Below are 23363 nucleotides of genomic sequence, written 5' to 3'. Positions count from 1 at the left end.
AAAAAAGATTTGTGAAGATCTCCGCCAATAAAAAACATCAAAAAGTGCCGCTTCTTCAAGGTTTTTCACAATTTTTGGCGGCGGGGAGAGGAGGCGCAGCAAGTCGGAGTGGACGGCGGGCTGGAGAGAAATATGAATAAATCGACAAGACGCAGGCACGTGTCGGCGAACATCAAAGAGTCGCTGGTTTTGAAGAAGGGGGCGCCTCCATTCTCACACCGACCGCCCGAGAAGAAGAGAGAGGAGGCACTTCACCCCCCAATTCTCTTTTCCTTCTCCTTTTCTCTTTACCCCCCTTGATTTTCCTACCCCCATCTTTTTCCTAAATCCTTCTGTTTTACCCATTTTCCTTTTTAGACCATCTTTGGGACTATAATATTTGCTTTGAAAACTGGAAAATTATATGAAAAATCCAGTTTTTAAATTTATTTTAGGCTCAGTTTAGGCCAAACTATTTTAGGTCTTTTTTAGGCGTAAAAATTTGAAAATTTTTAGACTCGGTTTAGGTCAAACCATTTCATGGCCAAATTTCGGCTTGAAATCTAAAAAAAATTACGGTAAAATCTTATTTTTTGAAATGTTTGAAAACTCAAAATATTCCAAGAAAAAAAAAACTAGTTTTACAACATTTTTCTGGGTTTTCTTAAAATCCTTGTTGGGCTAAGAAATTTTAAACTAAGAAATTTTGCTGAAATCTTAAAAAAATTGTGTTGTTTGAGGTTTACTGGCCAAATTTTAGACTTTTTTTTTAATGGCGATAATTTCAAAAAAATCAAGTTTTTACAGCGTCACATTTTTTAAACATTTTTTAAGCTTAAACTATGAGATAGCAAAAAATTGTCTACTAACAAAATAATTACCGTAAAATTTCCTACATTTTATTAATAGCCAACTTTTCGATTGCTTCAGGCTCCACAGAGTTATAACGGTTTGAACTCAAGAGGCGCTAGGCTCCTTTTAACTTCAAACCTCTATAACTCTACAAATAAAAAAGCTAGCAAAAAATTGTTAACTATCAAAATAATTATCATAAACTTTCCTACATTTTATTTATTGGAAACTTTTTGATACCGTCATTTTCTGCAGAATTACAGGATTTTGAACTTGACCTCTACGCCTCCCTTGGCCCCCAGTTTTAACTTAAACCCCTATAACTCTGCACACAATGGTGCTAGCAAAACATTTGAACTGACAAAATAATTGCTATAAAACGTCCTACAATATGCTAGTTAACAACTTTTTGATGGCATCAGTCTCCGCAGAGTTACAGCTATTTGAACTTGACCTCTAAGCCTCCCTTGGCCCCCAGTTCCAACCTAAAAGCTCCATAACTCCGCAGAGAGCAGAGCTAGCAAAAAGTTGTCAACTAACAAAATAATCTACGTACAATTTTCTACATATATTCAATTTAAATTTTTCTGCTAGACCAACTTACCAGCAAGATCAACGCCCCTAAAGTTAGGGGCCCCTCCCGGTAGCCGGTCGAGCGTCCCCAGTAAACTCTTCCGGGGGCACCCGAAACAATGTTCACTCATCAATCGTTGTCATCTTTCTGGAGACATGTGTCTTATCTGTGTGTGTGTACTACTACTCTTCCCAATACACCCCATTACTCTCCGTCACTATCTCTGCGTCTCTCACCCCCGCCACTCTCTCGCTCTCGCCCATTCATTGAGTAAGCGAGGGGCCTCATTCCTTGATTATCAGCCACTGATAGGAACAATAAGACACCCATAGTTGTTCCATTTTTGCAATTAGAGAGGGAATAGTGACGCTTATAATATATTGTATATCCTATATCTTATCACAGTTTTTTTTTTTTTTTTTTGTGTATAGTTTTGGCCTATTTTATAGGTTTTGAGGGGGTCAAACTGCTAAGTTTAAATAAAATTTGTTTAATTTTCAGTAAAAGCGTCATTAGAAAAGTTTTGAACAAAAAATTGAAAAAAAAAATTTTGGCAAAAAAATTATTTTTTTAAAATTTTTTCAAAAAAAAATTTCCCTCGATTTTTCAAGTTTTTCTCTACTTTTTTTTTTGAATATTCTCTTATTTCAACATAATCATAAAATTCACCTCCTTTTCAGGTGCATGGAGACCCATCTCGGTTGGGCGCGAAGCCTGGAGGCCGTTCTATCCGATCGATCGGCACTCGACGCGTTTCAGGAATGGCTTATTGAGTACTCCTCGCCTCAGGTAACTTTTTTTTTGGGATTTTTCTGCGAAATTTGGATTTAGCTTGCCGAGAGCTTCAAAATAAGTATAATCATGACATTTTTACGATGATTTTGAAAATTTTTAGGTTTTGGCGCAAAATTTTTAGATTTTCTTTTGCTGCGGGACCCAAAGTTCCAATATTTGAAATTTTTACTTGTTTTCGGATGTAGCTTGTCAAGAGCTTCAAGATGAGTATAATTATGCCTAGGTTACTTCAAACTTGAAAGAATCTGGGTCTCACCGCGAAGGTTATTACTGTAGTCCCAAATTTTCGTGGCGAGACCCTAATTTTTCAACCTTTGCGGAACCTGGACATCATTATACTTATCTAAAAGCTGACAGCGAGCTGACTTCGAATTTTATAGTTTTGCAGGCGAAATCATAATTTTGTGAGAATTTTGACCAGTTACAAGGAAAGTCTGCGATTTCACGTTTTTTCGAAAATTTTTTGCGAAAATTTCAACTTTTTTTAATTTTCGAGATAAATTTCTCATAATTTAATCAATCTTTTCATGCGCTTTTGGAAAAGCATAATCATGACCACGTTTCGCAAAACGTTGGGTCCCACCACGCAACCCATGGGGTTCTGTAGTTGTTTGTCGTTGTGGGACCCCATAAAAATTAAATTTATTGAAATTCATACACAGCATCCTGAGAGCTTTGAAATAAGTATAATAGTCTAGGTTCCGTCAAAAAAAAGTTGGGTCTCACCACGAAATCTACTACTGTGGCCCCACATTTTCGTGGCGAGACCCAATTTTTTCAAACTTGACGGAACTCATGCATGATTATACTTATTTCAAAGCTCTCAGCAAGCTAAATTCAAATATTGACTTTAAATTTCCGAATTCTCTAAAAAAATAAGAAATTTTCAGTACCTCGACTTGTTCTTCGCAATCCGAGCATACGAACGAATGGCGTTGGAGGGAAAACCGGAGGTATTGATTTTTTTGCAACTTTTTTGGCAAATCGGGCAATATTTATCTATTTTTTTTAGAAATCCCAACTTTCCAAGTCAATATACTCGAAATTTTTGTCCTCTCGGACCGGAAACTGCGAAGCAATTCCCAAGCATTTTAGGGCTCCGGTAAGCTTTTCTTAAAATTTTTTAAAATCAAAAATTAATTTTTGGATTGGTGAAAAACTACGTCATGGCACCGAATTAGAGGATCGGGTATTCAGTCATTGTTCGAATTTTGTTCAAGAATTTTTAAGACGCCAACACGAGGAGTTTGTGGGCTCCGAAGAGTTTATTGAGGCTTTTAATAAGGTAAATTGTTTTTTTTTTTAATTGTGAAAATTTGAATTTAGCTCACTGAGAGCTTTAAAATAAGTATAATCATGCCTAAGTTCCGTCAAATTTGATAGAAGTTGGGTCTCACCACGAAAACCTACAGTAACCCAGGATTTTCTTGGCGAGACCGAGGTTGTTTGGAAAATTTACAGAATTTGCGAAACCTATGCATTCTTAATGTAATATCGGCGGTCTCAGTTCAGATTTTCAGAATTTTGGCGAAAATTTTAGGGTTTTCCAACAATTGGGTCCTACGACGAAATTTTTCCGGTGCCTAACTTTTTGAATTTTGATTCTTTGCAATTTTTATTTACAAAATTAAACTCAATTGACTGAAAGCTTCAAAATAAGTATAATCATGCTTAGGTTCCGTTAAGTTTGAGAAAAGTTGGGTCTCGCCACGAAATGTATTACTGTAGCCCCAAATTTTCGTGGCGGGACCCAACTTTTGTCAAATTCAACCAAACCTAGGCATGATTATACTTATTTGAAAGCTCTTTCTAAGCTAAATTGAATTTTTATAGTCACAGTGTGAAAAATTTGAAAACCGAGAAGTTGGGTCCCACCACGAAAGGGTTACTGTAGGTTTTCGTGGCGAGACCCAATTCTAATAGAACCCAGACATGATTATACTTATTCGAAAGCTATTTTTAAGCTGAATTTGAATTTTAGCATTTTACGTATCTTATCGCAATTCTGAAAAAAATTTCCAATCCCAAAAACTAAAAACCCCAATTCCAGATGTCATCTACCACCGCCGACCAGCTCCCGGGAGGCTCCGCCCACCATTCATCACACCAAAACACCATGAGAAGGTCGTCAGGCACTACCTCCCGTAAAAGTGCCGCACAAATCGCCACCCAGCTCACAGCTGAGGCCCTCCTAAAATCGAAACACGACAGGCACAGCAAACTTGGAGAAACGTAAGTCGCCTACCTACCCTACCTATTTAAATTTGAATTTTTTTTAGAAAACTTGAGAAAATGTACCCACCGACACGTCAACCATACGTATGCAACGCCACTACCTCACACAACGACTCGGCTGTCAGCTCGACGTTTTCTGGGGACACGCCCGAAGCCCATAGGATGCATAGTAATAGGTAGGTGATTTTGGTTAATGTATTTGAATTAAGCTTGTTGAGAGCTTTTAAATAAGTATAATTATGCCTAGGTTCCGATAAAATTGGGTCCCGGCACGAAAATCTACACTAACCTTTTCGTCGTGAGACCCTACTTGGCAGTTTTCAGATTTTTTACTTTTAAATTGTGATAGCTGAGCTCAACTTACCAAGAGTTTCAAAACAAGCATAAACATGCCCAGGTTCCGTTAAAATTGGGTCCCGCCACGAAAACCCCGAGTTACTGTTGGTAGGTTTTCGTGGCGAGACCCAAATTTTTTCAAACTTAACTGAACCTAGGCATTATTATACTTGTTAGAAAGCTCGTTACAAGCTGAACTTTAATTTCAAATTTTTAGGGTTCAATAAATTATTTCTGAAAAAAATCGCGACGAGACCCAAATTAAGCTTATTTTTTTGAAAATTGTATTTTTTTGAAAACCTTAAATTTTAGTGTTGAGAGCTATTACTACAAAAAAACCAAAAGTTTTCGCGGTAAGACCCTAAAATTTTGAAAATTTTCAGGCCATGGCATGATTATACTTATTTTGAAGCTCTCAGTGAGCTTATATCAAATTTTTATCTAAAAGTGTCTAATTTCCAGACTCCGCCATATCCGAGACGAACAAGCCCGCGAGAATCACGGTACCATGACACTGCCACGTGTCGAAAAAGCCAGCGTCGATGGTCAGCAATGGGATCATTCTTCTGAATCAGGAAGAAGAAATTTTGCAATGGAAATCACCAGAAAACTGCTTAGGCATATTGATAAGGTTAAGCTAAATGATGAGATGGAGAAGAGGATTGACGATATCGAAGAGTGTCGGTATACGGTAGGTTTTTCAGTTTCGAGTTTTAGGCTTTGAATTTGTAAAATTTGAAATCAGCACGCCGAGAGCTTCAAAATATGTATAATCATGACTAGGTTTCGCCAAGTTTGAAAAATTTTGGGTCCCACCACGAAAATGTGGGGTTACAGTAATACCTTTCGTGGTGGGACCCACATTTTTTAAAACTTGACGGAACCTAGGCATGATTATACTTATTTTGAAGCTCTCAACAAGCTGAGTTTGAATTTGTAATTTTTAAAGTGAAATTCAAAGAATTTTAGGGTCCCACCACGAAATCGTACTTCGCGGCAGGACCCAACTTTCTTCAATTTTGCAATTTTGCTTGGAAACTTATAAATTGGAGCTAACTTTGCTCATAGCTTCAAAATAAGTATAAACATGTCTAGGATCCGTTTTATTTAAATATTCCTGGTTTAAGCGTACAGTAACCCTAGATTTTCGTGGCGAGACCCACTATTTTTCAAATTCAACTAAACTTGAGCATGATTATACTTATTTTGAAGCTCTTTACAAGCTGAGCATGTTTTTTTAGTTATCTAGTCACCACTGCAAAATTTGGATTTTTTGGGTCCCACCACGACTACAGTAACCCTGGATTTTCGTGGCGAGACCCATTATTTTTTGAATTCAACTGAAATAGGGCATGTTTATACTTATTTTAAAGCTCTTATCAAGCTGACTTCAATTTTCAAATTAATTTTTCAGACAATCGACATGGTAAACGGCACGGAGCCCAACGACGATCTGGGGAAAATCGATGAGGACGAGGAGTTGGATGATTATCTGAAAATGAAAATGACAGATGATTCCCAAAAAGGATCAACAAATCGATCACCTAAAGGCCCAGCAGGAGAGCCCAACAAATCTGGAGAAGGATCGAAAAATAGTGAGTTCCCATGCTCCGGTACCATATGTCGGGTTATTCTCATGAAGGGATTAATATTACTAATAGGTGTTAGAATTGGAATAGCTGTTAGTAAACATCTTAATGACAAAAATATTTGTCAGGGAACGTTTTTTTTTAGTTCGAATCTATGAAAATTAAAAATAAAAAAATTTTTGAAATTTTTTTTGAGCAAAAACTTTTTTCTCCAAAATTAATAAATTTAATTATTGAAATTATTAAAATCACGTCTGCCTCATTGAGAGCTTCAAAATAAGTACCAACATGCCTAGGTTTTCTTGATTTTGGGTTCCGCCACGAAAATGGGTGTTGTAGCTTTTCGTGGTGAGAACCAACAACTACAAAATGACATTTTTGCTTTAAAACTACAAAATGCAAGCTCAGCTCACCTAGAGCTTCAAAATAGGTATAATCATGGCTAGGTTCGGTGAAATTTGAAAATTGTTGGGTCTCGTCACGAAATGTATTACTGTAGCCCCAAATTTTCGTGCCGAGACCCAAAAATCTTCTAATTTGACGAAACCTAGGCATGTTTATACTCGTTTTAAAGCTCTTGACGAGCTGAAAAAAAAAATTACTAAAACTGTAAAAGTTTTAAATTTTAAATATCTTTCGTGGTAAGACCCAAATTTCTGAAATTTCAAAAAAAAATCCAGTATTTTTATATTTCCAGTCAATTTTCAAACTCAGCTCGTTCAGAGCTTCAAAATAAGTATAATCATGCCTAGGTTTGGTGAAATTTGGAAATTTTTGGGTCTCACCACGAAAGTTATTACTGTAGCCCCAAATTTTCGTGGCGGGACCCAACTTTTTTCAAACTAGACGGAACCTAAGCATGTTTATACGTATTTTGAAGCTCTTCATGAGCTGAATTCAAATTTCCAATTTATAATATTTTCCAGCCACCCTCTCCCCAACCAATCGTGCTCCCGCTCAGCTCCACAACACAATTCGGGTCCCGAGACGAAAAGATTACCCCCGGGACACCTCGGCTTCTCTAAAATCTCATCGTCACCATCAAATCGACACAAATCGAATGATGAGCCAATCAATGTGCGCTCCATCGTACTCCTCAGCCAGCTCCTCCTACAGTAGGGACTCCTTCGCGCCGGCGCCCACTACCAGGGTGAATTTTGCTCCGGGGAGCAGCAAATCGAGTCAATTCTATGATTCTTCGGGAATTGGGTCTATGGCACCGTCGGCGTTCTCCGCCACTTCGTCACTGGATTATAAGGATCGGAGGCAGCACAGAAAGGCTCCAACGCCTAAGAAGCACTCGAAAATTGGGAAAAATTTGTCGAATTTGATAACTATTAGCTATTTAGGTAAGGTTTCATTTTTTTATACAAAAAAAAGTGAAAAAAAAAATTTTACAAATTTTTTTTTGAAAATTTTTTTGAACTTTTTTTTCAGATTTTCTATGTTTCTAGGGTAGATTTTACCCTAAATTTTATATTTTCTAACATTTTAACTCAAATTTTTTTCCAGGAACCGATAAAATCCCTGTGGTAACACATGTCCCTAACGATGGACCAATGACGTTGGCGGAGTTCAAGAGGCACTTTGCTCTGCCAAATGGAGCACATCAGTGAGTTTTTTTTTGGGTTTAAACTGGGAAAATATTGATTTTAGGTTGATTTGGAAGTTTTTGGAAAATTTTGAAAAAAAAAATTTTTGCTCAAAAATATTTTTTTTTGGAAAAACAAATTTCCAAAAATTTTCAAAAATTTTTTTTTTCAAAATTCTCAAAAACGTTATTTCTCAATTAATATGGTATAAATGTTCCCAAAATTGCATAAAACCATAAAAATGTACTATTTTCCTCCCTAAACCCCAGAAATTTCCAGACTATTCTTCAAAACCGAATGTGAGGATGGCTCCGCCCCTTTTCAGCTTTTGCTCATTAAAGATGAGCATCACCTTTTACCAGTCTTTGAGGTAATTATTAATCTTATTATTGGACTGCAAAAAAAATTCCAAAAAAAATTTTTTTTTTCAGGGTCGAATTGCCGCCGAGCTCCGATAGTGGGATTATCGATTTTTGAAAACGATTTTTTTTTTCATTTTTCTGAATTTTAATATCATACACACAACCTACAAAACAGAACACAGGTCCATAAATTTATTTCGTGATCTTAAATTTTTTTTTTGAATTTCAAGTTTTCAAAAAAAAAATTTCAAAAATTTTTTTATTAAATAATATATGTATATTTCAATAAAAGTGAACAATGAGATGTAGGAATGTTGAAAAAACCAAAAAAAAAATCAGGAAAAATCAAGGAACACTTCGAAAAAATGCGTTCTGCGCCAACATATGGATCACCCGGGTGTCCTTTTTCGGGTTCCGTCGCCCGTCTATGCAAAGGTACATGGACCAGAGAAGTACCATTAGTATGGAAATGATGACGTAGGCAAAGCTGAAAAAATTTGAGAGTTTTTGGTGAAAACTAGACTTTGAAAGCTCGAAAATTGACAGAGTTACGGGGGTTTTGAAGGATTTCGTGGTAGGACCCAAATTTTGCATAATTTTTGATTTTTTCAAATCAAAACATTTTTTTTTGAAGAAAATTGAATTCAGCTCTCCGAGAGCTTTCAAATAAATATAATCATGCCTAGAATCCGTCAAGTTTGGAAAAAGTTGGGAAAACCTACAGTAACCCATTTGTGCTGGGTCCCAACTCGCTCAGTTTTGAAATTTTTATTTGGAAACTAAAAAATTTAAGTTTAAATCGCCGGGAGCTTTTAAATAAATATAATCATGCCTAGATTCCAATGAATTTGAAAAAAGTAGGGTCCCACCACGAAATTGATTACTGTAGCCTCAAATTTTCGTGGTGGGACCCACATTCAGCGGAATATAGGCATGATTATACTTATTTCAAAGCTCTCGGCAAGATACACACAATTTCCACAATATTAACATTTTGGGTCTTATCTGGAATACATTACTGTAGGTTTTCGTGGTGGGACCCGAAATTTTTGAAATTTCTTTAAAAATTATTCAAACCATGACATGATTATACTTATTTTAAAGCTCTAATCCTCCTGATTCCAAATTTCGTAATAAAATTCAAAAATGTTTTGGGTCTCGCCACGAAATCCTGAAAAATCGCCGAAAACTACTCACCTAACATACGAAACGACCTGCTCACGTGTCCAAGAGCCAAAAAACGACTGATCCTCGATTTTCTCATCCATGCATTGGTTCTGAATCGGGAGAAATAATTTAAAAAATTCAGAAAAAAATTGGGGAAATTTTGAAAAAGAAGGAGGTGAGGCAAAAAAATCTGATATTTTTTCGAAATTTTTTTTTTCCGGGAAGAAAAACTAAAATAAATCATAACTTCCTATTATTGTTTTCCTTCAATTTTCTCGTCAATTTCCACTCAATAAGTAACGTGTCAAACTGAGTGGCACCTCTCACCGGGTGGTAACTTGGGGAAAACAAAGGAGCAATTTTGTTTTCAAAATATTTTTTTCGAAACTGGGATTTTTATGAAGTAAAGTAGATTTTCAAATTCAGCATACTGAGAGCTTCAAAATGCGTATAATAATGCCTAGGTTCTGCCAAATTTGAAGAAAGTTGGGTCCCGCCACGAAAATTCAGAGCTACAGTAAGACTTTCGTGGCGAGACCCAACTTTACTTAAATTCGGCGGATTCTAGGCATGATTATACTTATTTTGAAGCTCACAAGAAGCTGTATTCAAACTCCTCTAGAAAAATAAAGAATTTTTAAATTTTGCAAAAATTGGGTCTCGAAGCGAAAAATTACTTCAAAGATCGGTTTCTACTAATTTTTGACTTCAAAACTGAGTTCAACTAGTTCAGAGCTTCAAAATAAGTATAATCATGCCCAAATTTGGAAAAAATTTGGTCTCACCACGACCACCTACAGTAACCCACGGTTTTCGTGGTGAAACCGAACTATTTTCAAAGTTGACGGAATCTAGTCGTGATTATACTTATTTTGAAGCTCTCAACAAGCTGAGCTCAAATTTAATAATAAAATTGTAAAATTGTGAAATTTTGCGAAAAAAATGAGGTCTCGAAGCGAAAATGCTCCAAAAATTTCTTAAAGGTAGCGTAACTCGGCGAAATTTTAAGATTTTGGTTCAAATTTTTAGAGGCTACTGGAATTCAGTTTTATATACTATTAAGCAAAAAATCAAAAATTATCTAGCATATAAAGGTCAAAAGCCCCACAAAAAGAGCACTAAATAAATGTGAGTGCCTGAAAAAAAGGGGGGGGGGGGGTGTCTCCGGAAATGGATGATGACAAAAGCAGTGAAAAGCGAGTGGGAAAAGTCAGGAAAAGCACAGAAAAAAGAAATTAGGAGTCGGTTGGATGGGCTCCGAAAAGACGCCCCCCATCTATTATTTCAGGTCCAGTGAACAAATTTCATGTGGGAAAACCAACAATTACACGGAGATTTTTAAGTTGTTAAATATTGTTTATGTGAAAAAAAATAAATGAATTAGTCGGAAATTGAGAAATTTGAAAAAAAAATTTTTGGCCAAAAAAAACATTTTTTTTGCAAAAAAATTTTTTAATCAAAAAATCAGTAGAAAATTTGAATTCCTCACAATTTTTCACCCCTTCCACGCCTTTTTCTCACATTTCTAGCCACTTTTCCAAGTTTTGGGGTTACTGTAGCCCCAAAAGTACGCAAACACCGGATCTCTAGAAATTTTTCAAAAAATGTGTTGTTAGAGATAATTTGACATGAGAAATTCAAAAATTTGAGTGAAAATTTTGAGAAAAAATTTTAGAGTGTTGAAAACTGTAAAAAATCTTGTAGTTACTGGAAAAAATTTGTTTTTTTTCCATTTTTCCAAAACTTCAATTGTTTTTTCAAAATTTTGTGTGTGTTTTTCGAATCCTTCATGCTTAATTTACCCGAAAAGCAGTATTTTCTAGTTTTTTCTGCATTTTTGCGTAAGATCCGGTGTCTGGGGTATGGTTGTTCGGTGCTTGCGTACTTTTTGGCCTACAGTACCCCAAAAGCTAGAAAAATAGCTAGAAACTCGAGGAAAAAGCTTTAAAAAGTGAGAATTGACTAGGAATTCGAATTCAGCATTGATTTTTGATTAAAAAAATTATTTCGAGAAAAAAAAATTTGTTTTTTTGAAAAAATTAACGATTTTTTCCGATTTTTTTCTTTCTCACAGAACTCAAATGAGCTCGCTAATGAGAAATAAATATATTCCGACAAAAAAAAAGTGAATAATCTAGATAAAGCTAGAGAAAAAATAAATTAGTATTCAATTTCTCCGTCTCGCGGTGCCTGACGGGCTCCGCGAGCAGCCATTGACGATGATGAATTAGGCATGAATTATTAGTTTAGGTGCCAGTGAATGGTGTGTTTTTTGAGGTTTAGAACTTTTTTTTGGGGATTTTCGGGAAAGCTTGAAAAAAAAATACAAAATTTTTTTTTTTTTTTTAAATTTTTTTACACCATAATTTTTCATTTATTTTGAGAAAATAAATTTAATTATAAATTATAATAACTTGTTAAAAGTTACCATAAAATCGGATACCTCATGACTAAGTAACAAGGCAGAACTGCGAGACCCAAAAATGTACAATTTTTCGCAAAATTTTCAAATTTTCTATCATTATTTTGTAATATTATTATTAAGCCCGTTAAGAGCTTCAAAATAAGTATAATCATGCCTAGCTTCCGTCGAATATAAAAAAATTGGTTCCACCCCGAAAAACTACAGTAACCCAGAGTCTTCGTGGCGAGACCCAACTTTTTTTCAAAACCAACGGAATCTAGGCATGAATATACTTATTTTGAAGCTCTCGGCGAGCTGAATTCAATTAATTTATTAAAAAATCCAACAAAAAAAAACGAAAAATTCTCTAATTTTAGGAATTTTGAAAATTTTGCTTTTCGAAAATCAGAAATTTGGAATAAAAATCGTTTTTTAACAACAACTGTTTTCAAAACTGAACTCAGCTTGTTGAGAGCTTCAAAATAAGTATAATCATGCGCAGGTTCCGTCAGTTTTCAAAAAAGTTGGGTCTCGCCACGAAAAACTACAGTAACCCGGTGTTTCCGTGACAGGACCCAAAAATTTCACGACTTTGATACTAAATTCGTATTTATCTGGGCAAGAGCTTTTTAAAAAGTATAAACAAGCCACAAATCAGTTAAGTTTGAAGAAAGTTTGGTCCCACCACGAAAAACTACAGTAACCCGGTGTTTCTGTGACAGGACCCAAACAGATTATGGTTTTATCAAAATTTTTGAATTCAGCTTGTCAAGAGGTTTTAAATAAGTATAATGATGCCTAGGTTGTGTTAAGTTTGAAGAAAGTTGGGTCCCACCACGAAAACTTGGAGCTACAGTAATACATTTCGTGGCGAAACCCAACTTTTTTCAATTTTAACGGAACCTAGGCATGATTATACTTATTTTGAGGCTCTCGGCGAGCTGAAGCTGAAAATCGACTTAAAAACTTCAAATTCAAAAAAAAAAGGATCCGGGCTCAATTTTCACTTTTCAAGGTCAATTTTTTTTGTGGAATAACAAATCGAAAAAAAAATCTCAGTGAGCCCTTGGCAAGATTAATACATCAATTGTGTTGTGACACTTTTTCCGTCTTCTTCGTCTCAGATTATCTTTTTCTCTCTTTCTCGTCACGAAAAGTGTGACAAATCGTTAGGCCACCATTGTTTGCTCAGTGAGGGTGGGTGGGAGAGAAGCTGAGTGAAGAAAAAAAAATTTTGGGAAAAATAATATAATATAATAAAATTCATAGAAATGAATGATATTAACAGAAAAATCAACAAGAAAACAGTGACAAACCGGCGGAAAATGGGCAAAATTTCAGACAGAAATCGGGCTTAAAAGCTAAAATTTCAAGATTTTCAAGGTAAAAAAAATCACGAAATTTTTCAATTTCTCAGGAAAAAAAACGCACTTTTCCAACAATTTTCAAACGAAAAATCTACAAAAACTAATGGGAAATCGAATAAAAAAAATAGTGAGATTTAAGTGCAACGCCGCTGCTGTCTTATCCTCTGCTTCTGCTGCTGCTCCGTGAGCCCATTCGAACAGTTGTTGATGTGATACATTGACGATCGAAACACCTGCAAATTAAGAAAACTGAGCATTTGATGGAGGAGTTGGAGGTGATAGTGGAGGTGGTGGGGAGCTTTGTGCTTTGGTCGGGAAAATTGGCATGCCGCAGCGTACCGGTTCAGTTGAGCTTGGTTTCGGTTTTAGAAAAAAAAAATTTAACAGACAAAATATTTGTTACATGTTTTTCTACAACTTTGTAGTTGAAAGAATTTCGATATCTGCAAAACTAACTGAGATATGCTCTAACAGAAGTTGAGTTGGCTCTCGTGGTGTCAGAGTGTCTCATTTAGGATTGATCTACTTTGATCTACAAAAAATGCGGGAGAAGAGACGCAGGCTTCTCAACTGATTTTGTATGGTTAAGAACGTGCTGACGTCACATTTTTTGGGCTAAAAATTCCCGCATTTTTTGTAGATCACACCGTAATGGCGACGCCTTGACGCCTTGACGGCCTTATCTCTAGCTTGATATTGGTTTTATGAAAATTCTGTTAACTTAGAAGATATTCGCTATTTCATTTCCTATAGTTTTTAGAAATTTTTAATTCCGGCAAGTTGCCGATTTGCCGATTTGCCGGAAATGTTCAATTTCGGCAATTTACTGATTTGCGGGGAATCTTCAACTCCGGCCATTTGCCGATTTTCCAGAATTTTAAACTCCAACAATTTTCCGAGTTGTCGGAAATTTTCAATTCCGAATAAATCTTCAATTTGGGAAATTTACAGATTTGCCGGAATTTTCGATTCCGGCAACTTTCCAATTTGCCGGAAATTTTTAATTTGCAGATTTTCCGGAAATTCCAATTCCGGCAATTTGCCGATTTGCCGGAAATTTTCAATTCCGGCAATGTGCCGAATTGCCGGGAATCTTCAACTCCGGCAATTTGCCGATTTGCCAATTTCTCCCAGGTAGTTTTCAAATCTGACAATATGCCAATTTGCCGGAAATCCTCAATTCCGGCATCTTGCCGAAATGCCGGAAAAACGGTTATTCCGGCAGTTTTCCGATTTGCCGGAAATCTTTAATTCCACCAATTTGCAGAGGTGCCGGAAGTTTTCAATTCCGGCAAATTACCGCTTTCTGAAAGTTTGCCAGAAACTTTCAATTTGCCGATTTGCCCGAAATTTACATTTTTGGAAAATTGCCGATTTGCCGGAAAAACGGTAATTTGGGAAATTTACAGATTTGCCGAAAGTCTTCAATTCCGGCAATTTGCCGAATTGCCGGGAATCTTCAACTCCGGCAATTTTCCGATTTGCCGGAAAAACGACAATTCCGGCCATTTGCCGATTTGCCGGAAATTTGTCATTTCCCCAGCTTTACCTCATCCTTCTCCTCGTACTCCTTCCCGCTACTCCTCTGACTTTCGCTTCTTCTTCCCAGAAGATTTTCCGTCTGAAATTTTCAAATTTTTCAAAAATTTTCAAATTTCCTTCTAACATTGCTCAAAATCGCCTCATCTATTGTGGCTCCATCGAAATATTGCCGAAAAATCCGCGCCAATTGCCACAGGTGCACTGAATATGGCCGGAAGCGTTCTGATCTGGAAATTCCCGCATTTTTTTCAGAATTTTGCTCTCTAGTTTACCTAATGACCCGTTTAAAGGGCAGCTGATAGGGTGTCACCTTATCAGCGATACAAGCGCTTTGGCTACTCGTTGATGGTGAAGCATCATTGGAAAGGCAAATTACAACGCCTTTAACGTGCTCGGGGACGGAGTCCGGGAGGAATTTGGTGGCTTTCGGGGAGATGTAGAGCAGATTTTCTGGAAAAAATCATCATTTTTAGGCCATTTTTAGGGTTATTTCTATTTCAAACCCGTTTTTCATAAATTCCCAGTGTTTGCGTACTTTTGGTGCTACAGTAACCTGGGAAAATTTGAAAATTGAGCGTTTTCCCATGAAAAATTGCCTTTTTTCTAGACTCTCAAAGATTTTTGTTGTTATTTTTGGTTTCCTCGTGGTTTTTCACACCAGAATAGCTTTTTTAAGACGTTTGGTGCATTTTTGCGTGAGATCCTGTGTTTGCGTACTTTTGGAGCTACAGTAACCCCGAAAAATTTGAAATTGGGCTTCTCCCTAGACTCTCGCAGTTTTTCGTCATAATTTTTGGATTACTGGTAGTTTTTCACACTGGAATCGGGGTTTCAAGCCATTTTGTGCATTTTCGCGTAAAATCTGGTGCTTCGGGGTACGGTAGTTTCGTGTTTGCGTACTTTTCGCGTTAGAGTACCGAAATCCATAGATTTCGATTTAAATTTGAAGATTTCTGACCTAGAAATTACATTTAACAGAAGTTTTGTGCATTTTCGCGTGAGATCATGTGTTTGCGTTTTTTTGGAGCTACAGTAACCCCGGAAAATTTGAAAATTTGCATTTTTCCTATGAAAAACTGCCATTTTTCTATCCTTCCACAGAATTTTGAGCCATAATTTTTCGATTTTTGGATTTTCGTGGTTTTTCACACCAAAACAGCTTTTTTAAGACGATTTGTGCATTTTCGCGTAAAATCTGGTGTTTCGGGGTACTGTAGTTTGGTGTTTACGTACATTGGCCTTACAGTACCGAAATTTACATATTTTTTTGTAAATTTTCGGATTTCTGGCCTAAAAACTACACCTTGCAGAAGTTTTGTGCATTTTCGCGTGGGATCCTGTGTTTGCGTACTTTTGGCGCTACAGTAACCTGGGAAAATTTGAAATTTTAGTTATTTCTGCAGGAAAAAAGCTAAAAGGGGTGGAAAATTACGAGGAATTCGAATTTTTACATTACCTTTCGCTAAAAATTTTCAAAAAATCAGATTTTTACCCTTTTTCTCAACAGAATCGATCCTCCGCGAAGTGATCACCGGCGCAAATGGATGTCGTCGGAAATTTCCGATTTTCGATGGAGGACCGTACTGGAATAGGAGATTTCTGCAGAAAAATCAAATTTTCTACAGATTTTTTTTTGAAATTTGACCTACCTTTTAGCAATATCCACCAGCTGCTGATCGGCTTGATAATTGGCAAAATTGATGGAAAACGGGCGGTTCGAAAGCCAATTTTCGTCGTGTAATTGTTGCATTTGACTGGAAATTTTAAAATTTGGAAATCGGAAAAAATTTCCAAAAAAAAAATATTTCCAAAAAAAAATTTTTTTTTTTTTGGAATTTTTTTTTCAAAAATTTTTTTCAGAAAAAAACTAAAATTTTTTTTTTTTCAAATTTATTTCAAATCCCTACTTTGTATAATTTGCCTGCGTTTTCACTGAAAAATCGCGCAAAAATCGGCAATCCACGATGAATTTCCGTATATCATCTCTCTGTTTCAGCACATTTCTCCCGTAGAAATTATCGATTTTTTGGCGGAATTCCGAACCATAAATGTCTAAAATCGAGTGAAAATTCCTCGCGTAAACCATTTCACCAGCAGCTAGTCGAGCCTCGTTTCCAGTTGAAATCTGAGAAAAAAATTTGTAAATTTTGGGCTAAAATTCGGATTTTTAGGCCGAAAATTTGGATTTCACGAGGTTTTTCGGGCTTTTTAACAATTTTCTCTAGAAAAAGCATTAAAAATTGAGAAAAAACCATGAATTTTGGACTAAAATCGATATTTTCACCCTACGGGGACGAGTTTTACAAATTTGGGTTTCTAGTCCACGAATTTGAAAATTTCGGATTTTTTATTGATTTTTCGTCTATTTTTCGCTTTTCTAATGCGTAAAATTTATAATTTACAATTTCCAAATTGTTTTTTCCTACAAAAAAAATTTTCTGAAAATAAAATTTTTTTCAAATTTTTTTCAAATTTTTTTCAATTTTTTTTTAGAAAATGCTATTATTTGAAAATTCGCGTCATTTTTTCTTAATTTTTAAACAAAAATTGAGAAAAAACCATGAATTTTGGGCTAAAATCGATATTTTCAGTCTACGGAGACTAGTTTTCCAAATGTGGGTTTCTAGGCCGCGAATTTGAAATTTTCGGATTTATCGATTTATCGATTTTTCAGTGTTTTAAATCAATAATTTTAGGGTTTTTAATCGATTTTTCTGCAAAAATTATCGATTTTTTTCACAATTTACTCACTAATTCCTCATTTTTCACGATTTTCAGCTCATTTTTTCGCTGAAATTTCAATAAATCCATAAAATACGTGTGCCGTTCTTCCCAACCCATTTCCATCAGAATTTGCCACGTTTCATCGGTGATTTTCAGATTTTTCAGCGCTTCAGCGCCATAAACGTCTTTGAGAAGCTGTAAAATATCGATTTTCCGGGATTTTTAGGCGTTTTCAGACCTCAATTTCAGACGCGACTTGCACAAAATGCTGTTTTTGACCGGGACGTCGAACTTTCACGTACATGAACGATTTTGACGGGAAAAAGTCGAGATTTTGAGCGGATTGGAGAAGAAATCGGGTTTTTAGCATGTTTCTGGCTTGGAAAATTGAGAAAAATCTGAAAAAATGAGTTATTTTATGCGAAAATTCTTTGAAAATCGTCTTAAAACGACGAAAAATGACTGAAATTGAAAAATTCAATAAAAAAATAAAAAACATTTCTGTCGGCATGTCTGCGTCTCCTCGTTCCGCACACTCTCTCGTCGTGATGCAATTGGTGCGAGATTTGAATTTGAATAAGCGGAAATTGGGAATTAAGGGGTTTTTGGAGTTAAAATTCAATTTTAGATCTGAATTTAGTTTGAGTGACGTTATTTTCAATATTTTGAATTCTAGAAACAATTCGGAGAATGCGTATCGCGCAACATATTTGACGCGCAAAACTACTGTAGTTTTTACGGTAATTAAACCAAAAAACATTATTAATCGATATAATATTAAAAGAAAACACAAAAATGATTTAAAAAAACACGAAAAGTATGAGGAAAATTAAACGAATTACTGTAGTTTTCGATACGAGATATTTTGCGCGTCAAATATGATGCGCGATACGCATTCTCAAAATTACGCATTCTCAAAAAGGACCTTTTGAGCGATGGGACAACCTGACACTTCCCGCCAAATAACACTCTGCAAAGGTTTTTTTGCAAAAGAGATTCGATCAGGATGAGATTCGAACTCACGCGGGGAAACCCCAATGGATTAGCAGTCCATCGCCTTAACCACTCGGCCACCTGATCACAGCCGCCGCGTCAAACAAAGGGTATACACGAAAGTTAGGGGTACTGGAGATGGTTGGTTACAAGTTTCAGACTTTTTTTTTCAGTTTTCCGGGCCTTTTCAGGCTTTCCCAAGTTTCCCACCCAAAAAAAGTGCACCATCACGAACAGCAAATATATGTAGTTGGTAATGTAAATACAAGTAACAAATAATAGGCGAAACACGTTTTATTATTCACTTTCTCTGGTTTTTCCTCGATTTTTCAGCTTAAAATTCAGTTTCCAGGTGTAAAATCTGAAAATAAGTGTGTCAAAAGATGTTTTTAGAATTTTTCTCGTAAAAAACCACTCTAGGACCTTATCAATAGCTATTGGGGTTGGGGGTGGTCAAATATTTGAGGTTTTTGAATAAAAACTGACAATTTTCCCAAGTTTGTATTCAAATTGGTATGTAGGCGTTTAAATTTGTTACTGAAGTGTAACTTTTGCCTTTTCAATCAGCTTAAGTCTTATTTACCGTTATTTTTAAGGAAATCCACTCGAAAACTAGCTTTCGAAGGCTCTAGCTTCTCAACCAGAAGCAATATGGGAAAATTTTCAACTAACCATTTATTCTACTAAAAATTTGCTACATTTTGCTATTTAAAACTTTTTTCTAGCTTTCCTCCCCGCAGAGTTAAAGCCGTTTTAAGTTTTGGGCCGCCCGGGGTGGTGAGAGACAAGGGGGAGGGGGGAGACGCAGACCCTCTCGCTCTCTGCGCCTCCCCTTCTCTCGGTGATCAAATGTTCAAGGCCTTGTAACTCTGCGGAGGGTGGAGCTATTAAAAAGTTTTAAATTGACTAAATATTCAAAATTTTGAGGGGAATATTTTCTTAGTTGAGAATTTTCTGCTAGGACTACTACTTTTCGAGTTATAGTCCAGAGAAAGAATTTTCCTTTTCTTTCAACCCCCCAGTATATACTAATAGGAAGTGAATAAAAGGCAATTTGATAAGAAACAAAGATTCCATTAAATCAGATCTTCCGCCAAAAGATAGGGGAAGTCGTGGAGGGTGCGAGGGGGAAAAAGGACGGTATATTCATTGCCTTGGACGGCTGTTCTGATATCATTTTGTTGAAGTTTTTCAGTTTTGTTGTCGAAAAAGGAGATTTGACTTTCCTGTGGCTTATGTTTTCTTTTCTCCAGAAATCCTAGATTTCCAGAAAAATGACAGTTTCCTACAACCTAGATGTCTCTTCTGTTTCGTTTTTCAACTTTTTCAAGGTATTTTATTTCGGCCCCTCTGATCCCCATTTTCCAATGTTTTTTCCAGCTGCTCTTCCGATGGCGGGGCTCCGTCTGGAAGTCGATATGGTCCGAGCTAGTACTATGGTTACTGGGCTACTACTTGGTTATGGTCACTTATAGGGTGGCACTGACCACGGAACAGAAAGCGTAAGATGTTATTAAATATAGTTTGAACTAAAATTAATTGAAGCTTTTATAGAGGTGTCAGAAAATATATAGATCATTTGGACCAGAATCTCGACAAATGTGTTCCGCTAACCTTCATGTTGGCGTTCTTCGTGACAATTATTGTGGATCGATGGAAGAATATGTTCGCAAATATTGGATTTATTGAGAAGTAAGTGATTTAGGCTAGGCCTTGTAGGCTTAGACACTCAGGTATAGGCCTAGAATCTTCAGCTTACTAGGCAGACACATATGATCATCATCATTGTTTTCTGAGAACAAAAACAGACTACTCAATAAGCTTAACATATAAGTTTGGCCCAAAATTCAGAACTTATGTCTTGAAAATCTGAATTTTGGGACTAAACTTGTCGACAATTTTTAAAATTGCAAGGTTTTTGACCGAAGTTTCAAATTTTTGTCTTGACTTTCCGAGGAAGTTAGGCTAAGACTGAGCATAGACCTAAGCCTAAAACTGAGCCTAAGCCTAAGACTAAGACTAAGCCTAAGCCTAAGCCTAGGCCTAAGCCTAAGCCTAGGCCTAAGCCTAGTCCTAAGCCTAAGCCTAAGACTAAGCCTAGACCTAAGCCTAAGCCTAAGCCTATGTCTATGCCTAAACCGAAGTCTGAGCCTAAGCCTAAACGAAAAATTGTCGTTTTTCGATATTCTGAAAAAAATCGAAAAATCGACACCATTGATTCTAAGCCTAAGCCTAAGTCTAGGCATGAGCCTAAGCCGAACCCTTAGCCTCGTCCCAAGCCTAAGCCCGAACCTAAGCCTGAGCCAAAGCCTAATAGTAAGCCTTAGCCTCGAATTTCCAGCACCGCCATCGCAATCGCCACCCTTGTCAAGGGTACCGAAGGAGATGTTCTACTCGCCAAGCGTACAATAATCCGATACCTGGTACTGACTCAGGTCCTAGTGTTCCGAGATATTTCCCTAAAAGTCCGCCGTCGATTTCCGAACCATGACGCCATTATCAAAGCGGGTAGGCCAATTTTTCGACAAAATCTTCTAGAGTCCCTGCAAAATCTTATAGGGTTCCTTCAGGATCATGAATCCATAATCTTGGGAGGTGACAACGGACGTACCAACTACTGGATGCCGGTGAACTGGTCTTCGGCGATATTACAAAAACTTTTCGAGGACGGAAACATCCCAGCAGCTCCGTTATTCAACTCGGTTTGGCAGGAGGTCAAAACTTTCCGCTCGAATATGGCAACCCTGTGTAACTATGATTGGGTGCCGATTCCTATTGCTTACCCGCAGGTGGTGTTTTTTGCAGTTAGAGTTTACTTCTTCACCTGCCTATTTACAAGGCAGCATTTGGATATGGAAGATACGAAAACGGTAAGGGTCTTGCGGATCCAAAACTTTGTACATATACAAATTTCTTATTTAGATTGACTATTACTTCCCTATCCTGACAGTCTTCCAATTCACTTTCTTCATGGGCTGGATGAAGGTCGCCGAGGCGCTGCTCAATCCGCTAGGCGAGGATGATGACGACTTTGAATGCAATTACCTGATTGATAGGAATATTGCGGTGAGAAAACTAGTTAGTCTAGATATTAGGCTTAGGCCTAGGTTCAGGCTTAGATTTAGGCTTTGGCTTTGGCTTAGACTAAGACAACATAAGGCCGGCGCCTCCGCGGACCTCATGGCGCGGAACTCCGAACGTGTCGACCGCTTTCAAATAACTACCTTTCGCACTTGATTGCACAGAGGCCGGCGTGAGGCCCGCACTCAGCTGGGTGCCCTATCTTAGGATGAGGCTTTGGCTTAGGCTTAGGCTCATTGACTTCAGGCCAAGGTCCCAGTTTGCAGACAGGAATGGCTATCGTCAACTCGAAGTATTCTGATGTGCCAGAAATGTTGGCTGACAAGTTCAACGATCCATCCTATGCACCATACTACCCGGAGAAGGTTATCGACTCGGGAGCCGATCACGCGTTGGTGGGATCCGCGCAGACTGTGACGTGAGTGGCTGAGGAGATGGGTAAACTGGGATAAAAACTGAGAAATTTTAAGGCAAAATCATGAAAATTTGAGTTAAAATTCCGAATTGGAAAATTTTTGAGCAAATCATTTTTTTAGGCCAAAAAGGTTTGAAAAAAGTCAAAATTGAGCGAAAGTTCCGAATATTTCTCAAATTTCAGAATTTTAAAACTTTAGGCCAAACATAGGGTTTTTGAGGGCCTAGGACCCATCTTGAATGACTAGATATCTGTAGAAGCCTATATTTTCAGATTAGCCGAGCCGAATGACATCATCGACATGATGAAGGTCGACTTGAACTCTCCGATTGTTGTGGGAAGAAGTGAGTACCCCCCCCCCCCTCCCCCTCTGCTCAAAACTTCAAGCTCCCTCTTCCAGGAAACACCAACAACACCTCCACCATCCGCCGCAGACTTTCCTCTGCTTTTGGCAGGCGGAGCCACTCTGTGCAACACCTGGGCCCGGAGAAGCCTGAACCCACAAGCCCATTCTCCCAATCCATGGCTCCACAGCGGCCCTATGGAGCTTTTGAGCTATCGAATGGGTTCAATTTGTCTGGACTGTCGGGCATAACTTCTCAGAGTCATTTGCCGAAGCTTGAAGAGGAGTCGGAGACAGTAAGTTTTGTGGGTATAGCTGATGAGGCTTAGGCTTAGGCTTATTCCTAGGCTTTGGCTTAGTCCTATGCCTAGGATTCGGCATAGGCTCAGGCTCAGGCTTAAGCTTAGGCTCAAGTTGGTGAGGTCTTAGGACGTTGCTTTCAGACTGATCCACTGCCAGCTCAGCAACCAGTATTTGTGCTTCCTAGGACACTCAGTGAAGAACCTACAAGCCCCACCTTGCCGTTTGATCAGACTCTGGAGCACGTCGATAATAATGGGTTGAATAAAATGAAGTTTTGATTATTTACATGTGCTTTGACGTATTAATCAGAGGCATCGAGCACCAGAACATGGTGCAACGGTCCTTTTTTAGGAACGCTGATGCAGTAACAATCCTGAAATCTGTGTGCACTGCCAAAATGACGGTTCTAAAGTAGTTAGAATATATTTTTTAGTCCAAAATACCTAAAGCCGTACGGTTAATAGTTGGGATAGAACGGCAGTTTTAAACCAAGACCTTGTTAAAATTTGGCCTATTTTGGCTAAAAATAGGCCATAACTTTTTTTTTTGAGAAATTTTCAGAACGTCTCATTACGAAATTTGGTGGTTTTGGACCATTTTGGATCTAAAAAGAAAAGTCTCAGATTTCGGCTCTCCGCCTTTATTTAATAAAACTCATGTTACCTCGATTTATTTCCAATCTAGGTGCAATTCAAACTCTTCAACAAAAA

General features: G+C 37.2%; 4 protein-coding genes and 5 non-coding genes across 9 annotated transcripts; 4 read left to right on the top strand and 5 right to left on the bottom strand.

Moving 5' to 3' along the window:
* Positions 1 to 2085: 2085 nt before the first annotated feature.
* Positions 2086 to 8618, top strand: pry-1 (Axin-like protein pry-1). The gene is made up of 12 exons (NM_061073.7): positions 2086 to 2194; positions 3091 to 3153; positions 3213 to 3302; positions 3348 to 3485; positions 4251 to 4432; positions 4480 to 4611; positions 5234 to 5462; positions 6186 to 6366; positions 7287 to 7709; positions 7873 to 7972; positions 8232 to 8322; positions 8384 to 8618. Exons 1-12 carry the CDS (start codon positions 2090 to 2092, stop codon positions 8408 to 8410), a joined length of 1761 nt encoding a protein of 586 aa, NP_493474.2. The 5' UTR covers positions 2086 to 2089; the 3' UTR covers positions 8411 to 8618.
* C37A5.15 lies at positions 3936 to 4008 on the bottom strand. Its single transcript, NR_050727.1, has one exon. It is a non-coding gene; the product is annotated as an Unclassified non-coding RNA C37A5.15 (non-coding RNA).
* C37A5.11 (Very-long-chain 3-oxoacyl-CoA synthase) lies at positions 8439 to 10392 on the bottom strand. Its single transcript, NM_001128957.2, has 2 exons — positions 9512 to 10392; positions 8439 to 8801 (listed from the first exon to the last, which is right to left on the bottom strand). Exons 1-2 carry the CDS (start codon positions 9580 to 9582, stop codon positions 8660 to 8662), a joined length of 213 nt encoding a protein of 70 aa, NP_001122429.1. The 5' UTR covers positions 9583 to 10392; the 3' UTR covers positions 8439 to 8659.
* Positions 10318 to 10372, bottom strand: C37A5.13. Its single transcript, NR_050725.1, has one exon. It is a non-coding gene; the product is annotated as an Unclassified non-coding RNA C37A5.13 (non-coding RNA).
* Positions 10318 to 10372, top strand: C37A5.14. The gene has a single exon (NR_050726.1). It is a non-coding gene; the product is annotated as an Unclassified non-coding RNA C37A5.14 (non-coding RNA).
* A 2746-nt stretch (positions 10393 to 13138) lies between the features above and the next one.
* Positions 13139 to 17916, bottom strand: C37A5.7 (SAM-dependent MTase TRM10-type domain-containing protein). The gene is made up of 9 exons (NM_061072.5): positions 17757 to 17916; positions 17546 to 17713; positions 16702 to 16919; positions 16444 to 16548; positions 16287 to 16393; positions 15067 to 15244; positions 14919 to 15021; positions 14802 to 14873; positions 13139 to 13485 (listed from the first exon to the last, which is right to left on the bottom strand). Exons 1-9 carry the CDS (start codon positions 17886 to 17888, stop codon positions 13387 to 13389), a joined length of 1182 nt encoding a protein of 393 aa, NP_493473.2. The 5' UTR covers positions 17889 to 17916; the 3' UTR covers positions 13139 to 13386.
* A 590-nt stretch (positions 17917 to 18506) lies between these two features.
* Positions 18507 to 18600, top strand: C37A5.12. Its single transcript, NR_050724.1, has one exon. It is a non-coding gene; the product is annotated as an Unclassified non-coding RNA C37A5.12 (non-coding RNA).
* C37A5.t1 lies at positions 18517 to 18598 on the bottom strand. The gene has a single exon. It is a non-coding gene; the product is annotated as a tRNA-Ser (tRNA).
* Positions 18601 to 19781: 1181 nt separating the features above from the next.
* Positions 19782 to 22938, top strand: best-8 (Bestrophin homolog). Its single transcript, NM_061071.6, has 10 exons — positions 19782 to 19842; positions 19892 to 20013; positions 20066 to 20203; positions 20853 to 21019; positions 21071 to 21381; positions 21434 to 21577; positions 21859 to 22010; positions 22281 to 22351; positions 22408 to 22646; positions 22794 to 22938. The coding sequence occupies exons 1-10, from the start codon at positions 19786 to 19788 to the stop codon at positions 22929 to 22931; spliced, it is 1539 nt and encodes a 512-aa protein (NP_493472.1). The 5' UTR covers positions 19782 to 19785; the 3' UTR covers positions 22932 to 22938.
* Positions 22939 to 23363: the final 425 nt, after the last annotated feature.

This window comes from Caenorhabditis elegans, chromosome I (assembly GCF_000002985.6).
Source record: "Caenorhabditis elegans chromosome I".
Lineage (NCBI taxonomy): Eukaryota > Metazoa > Nematoda > Chromadorea > Rhabditida > Rhabditidae > Caenorhabditis > Caenorhabditis elegans.
Note: the sequence above shows the minus strand (reverse complement) of the source record. Positions and strands in the feature narration are given on the sequence as shown.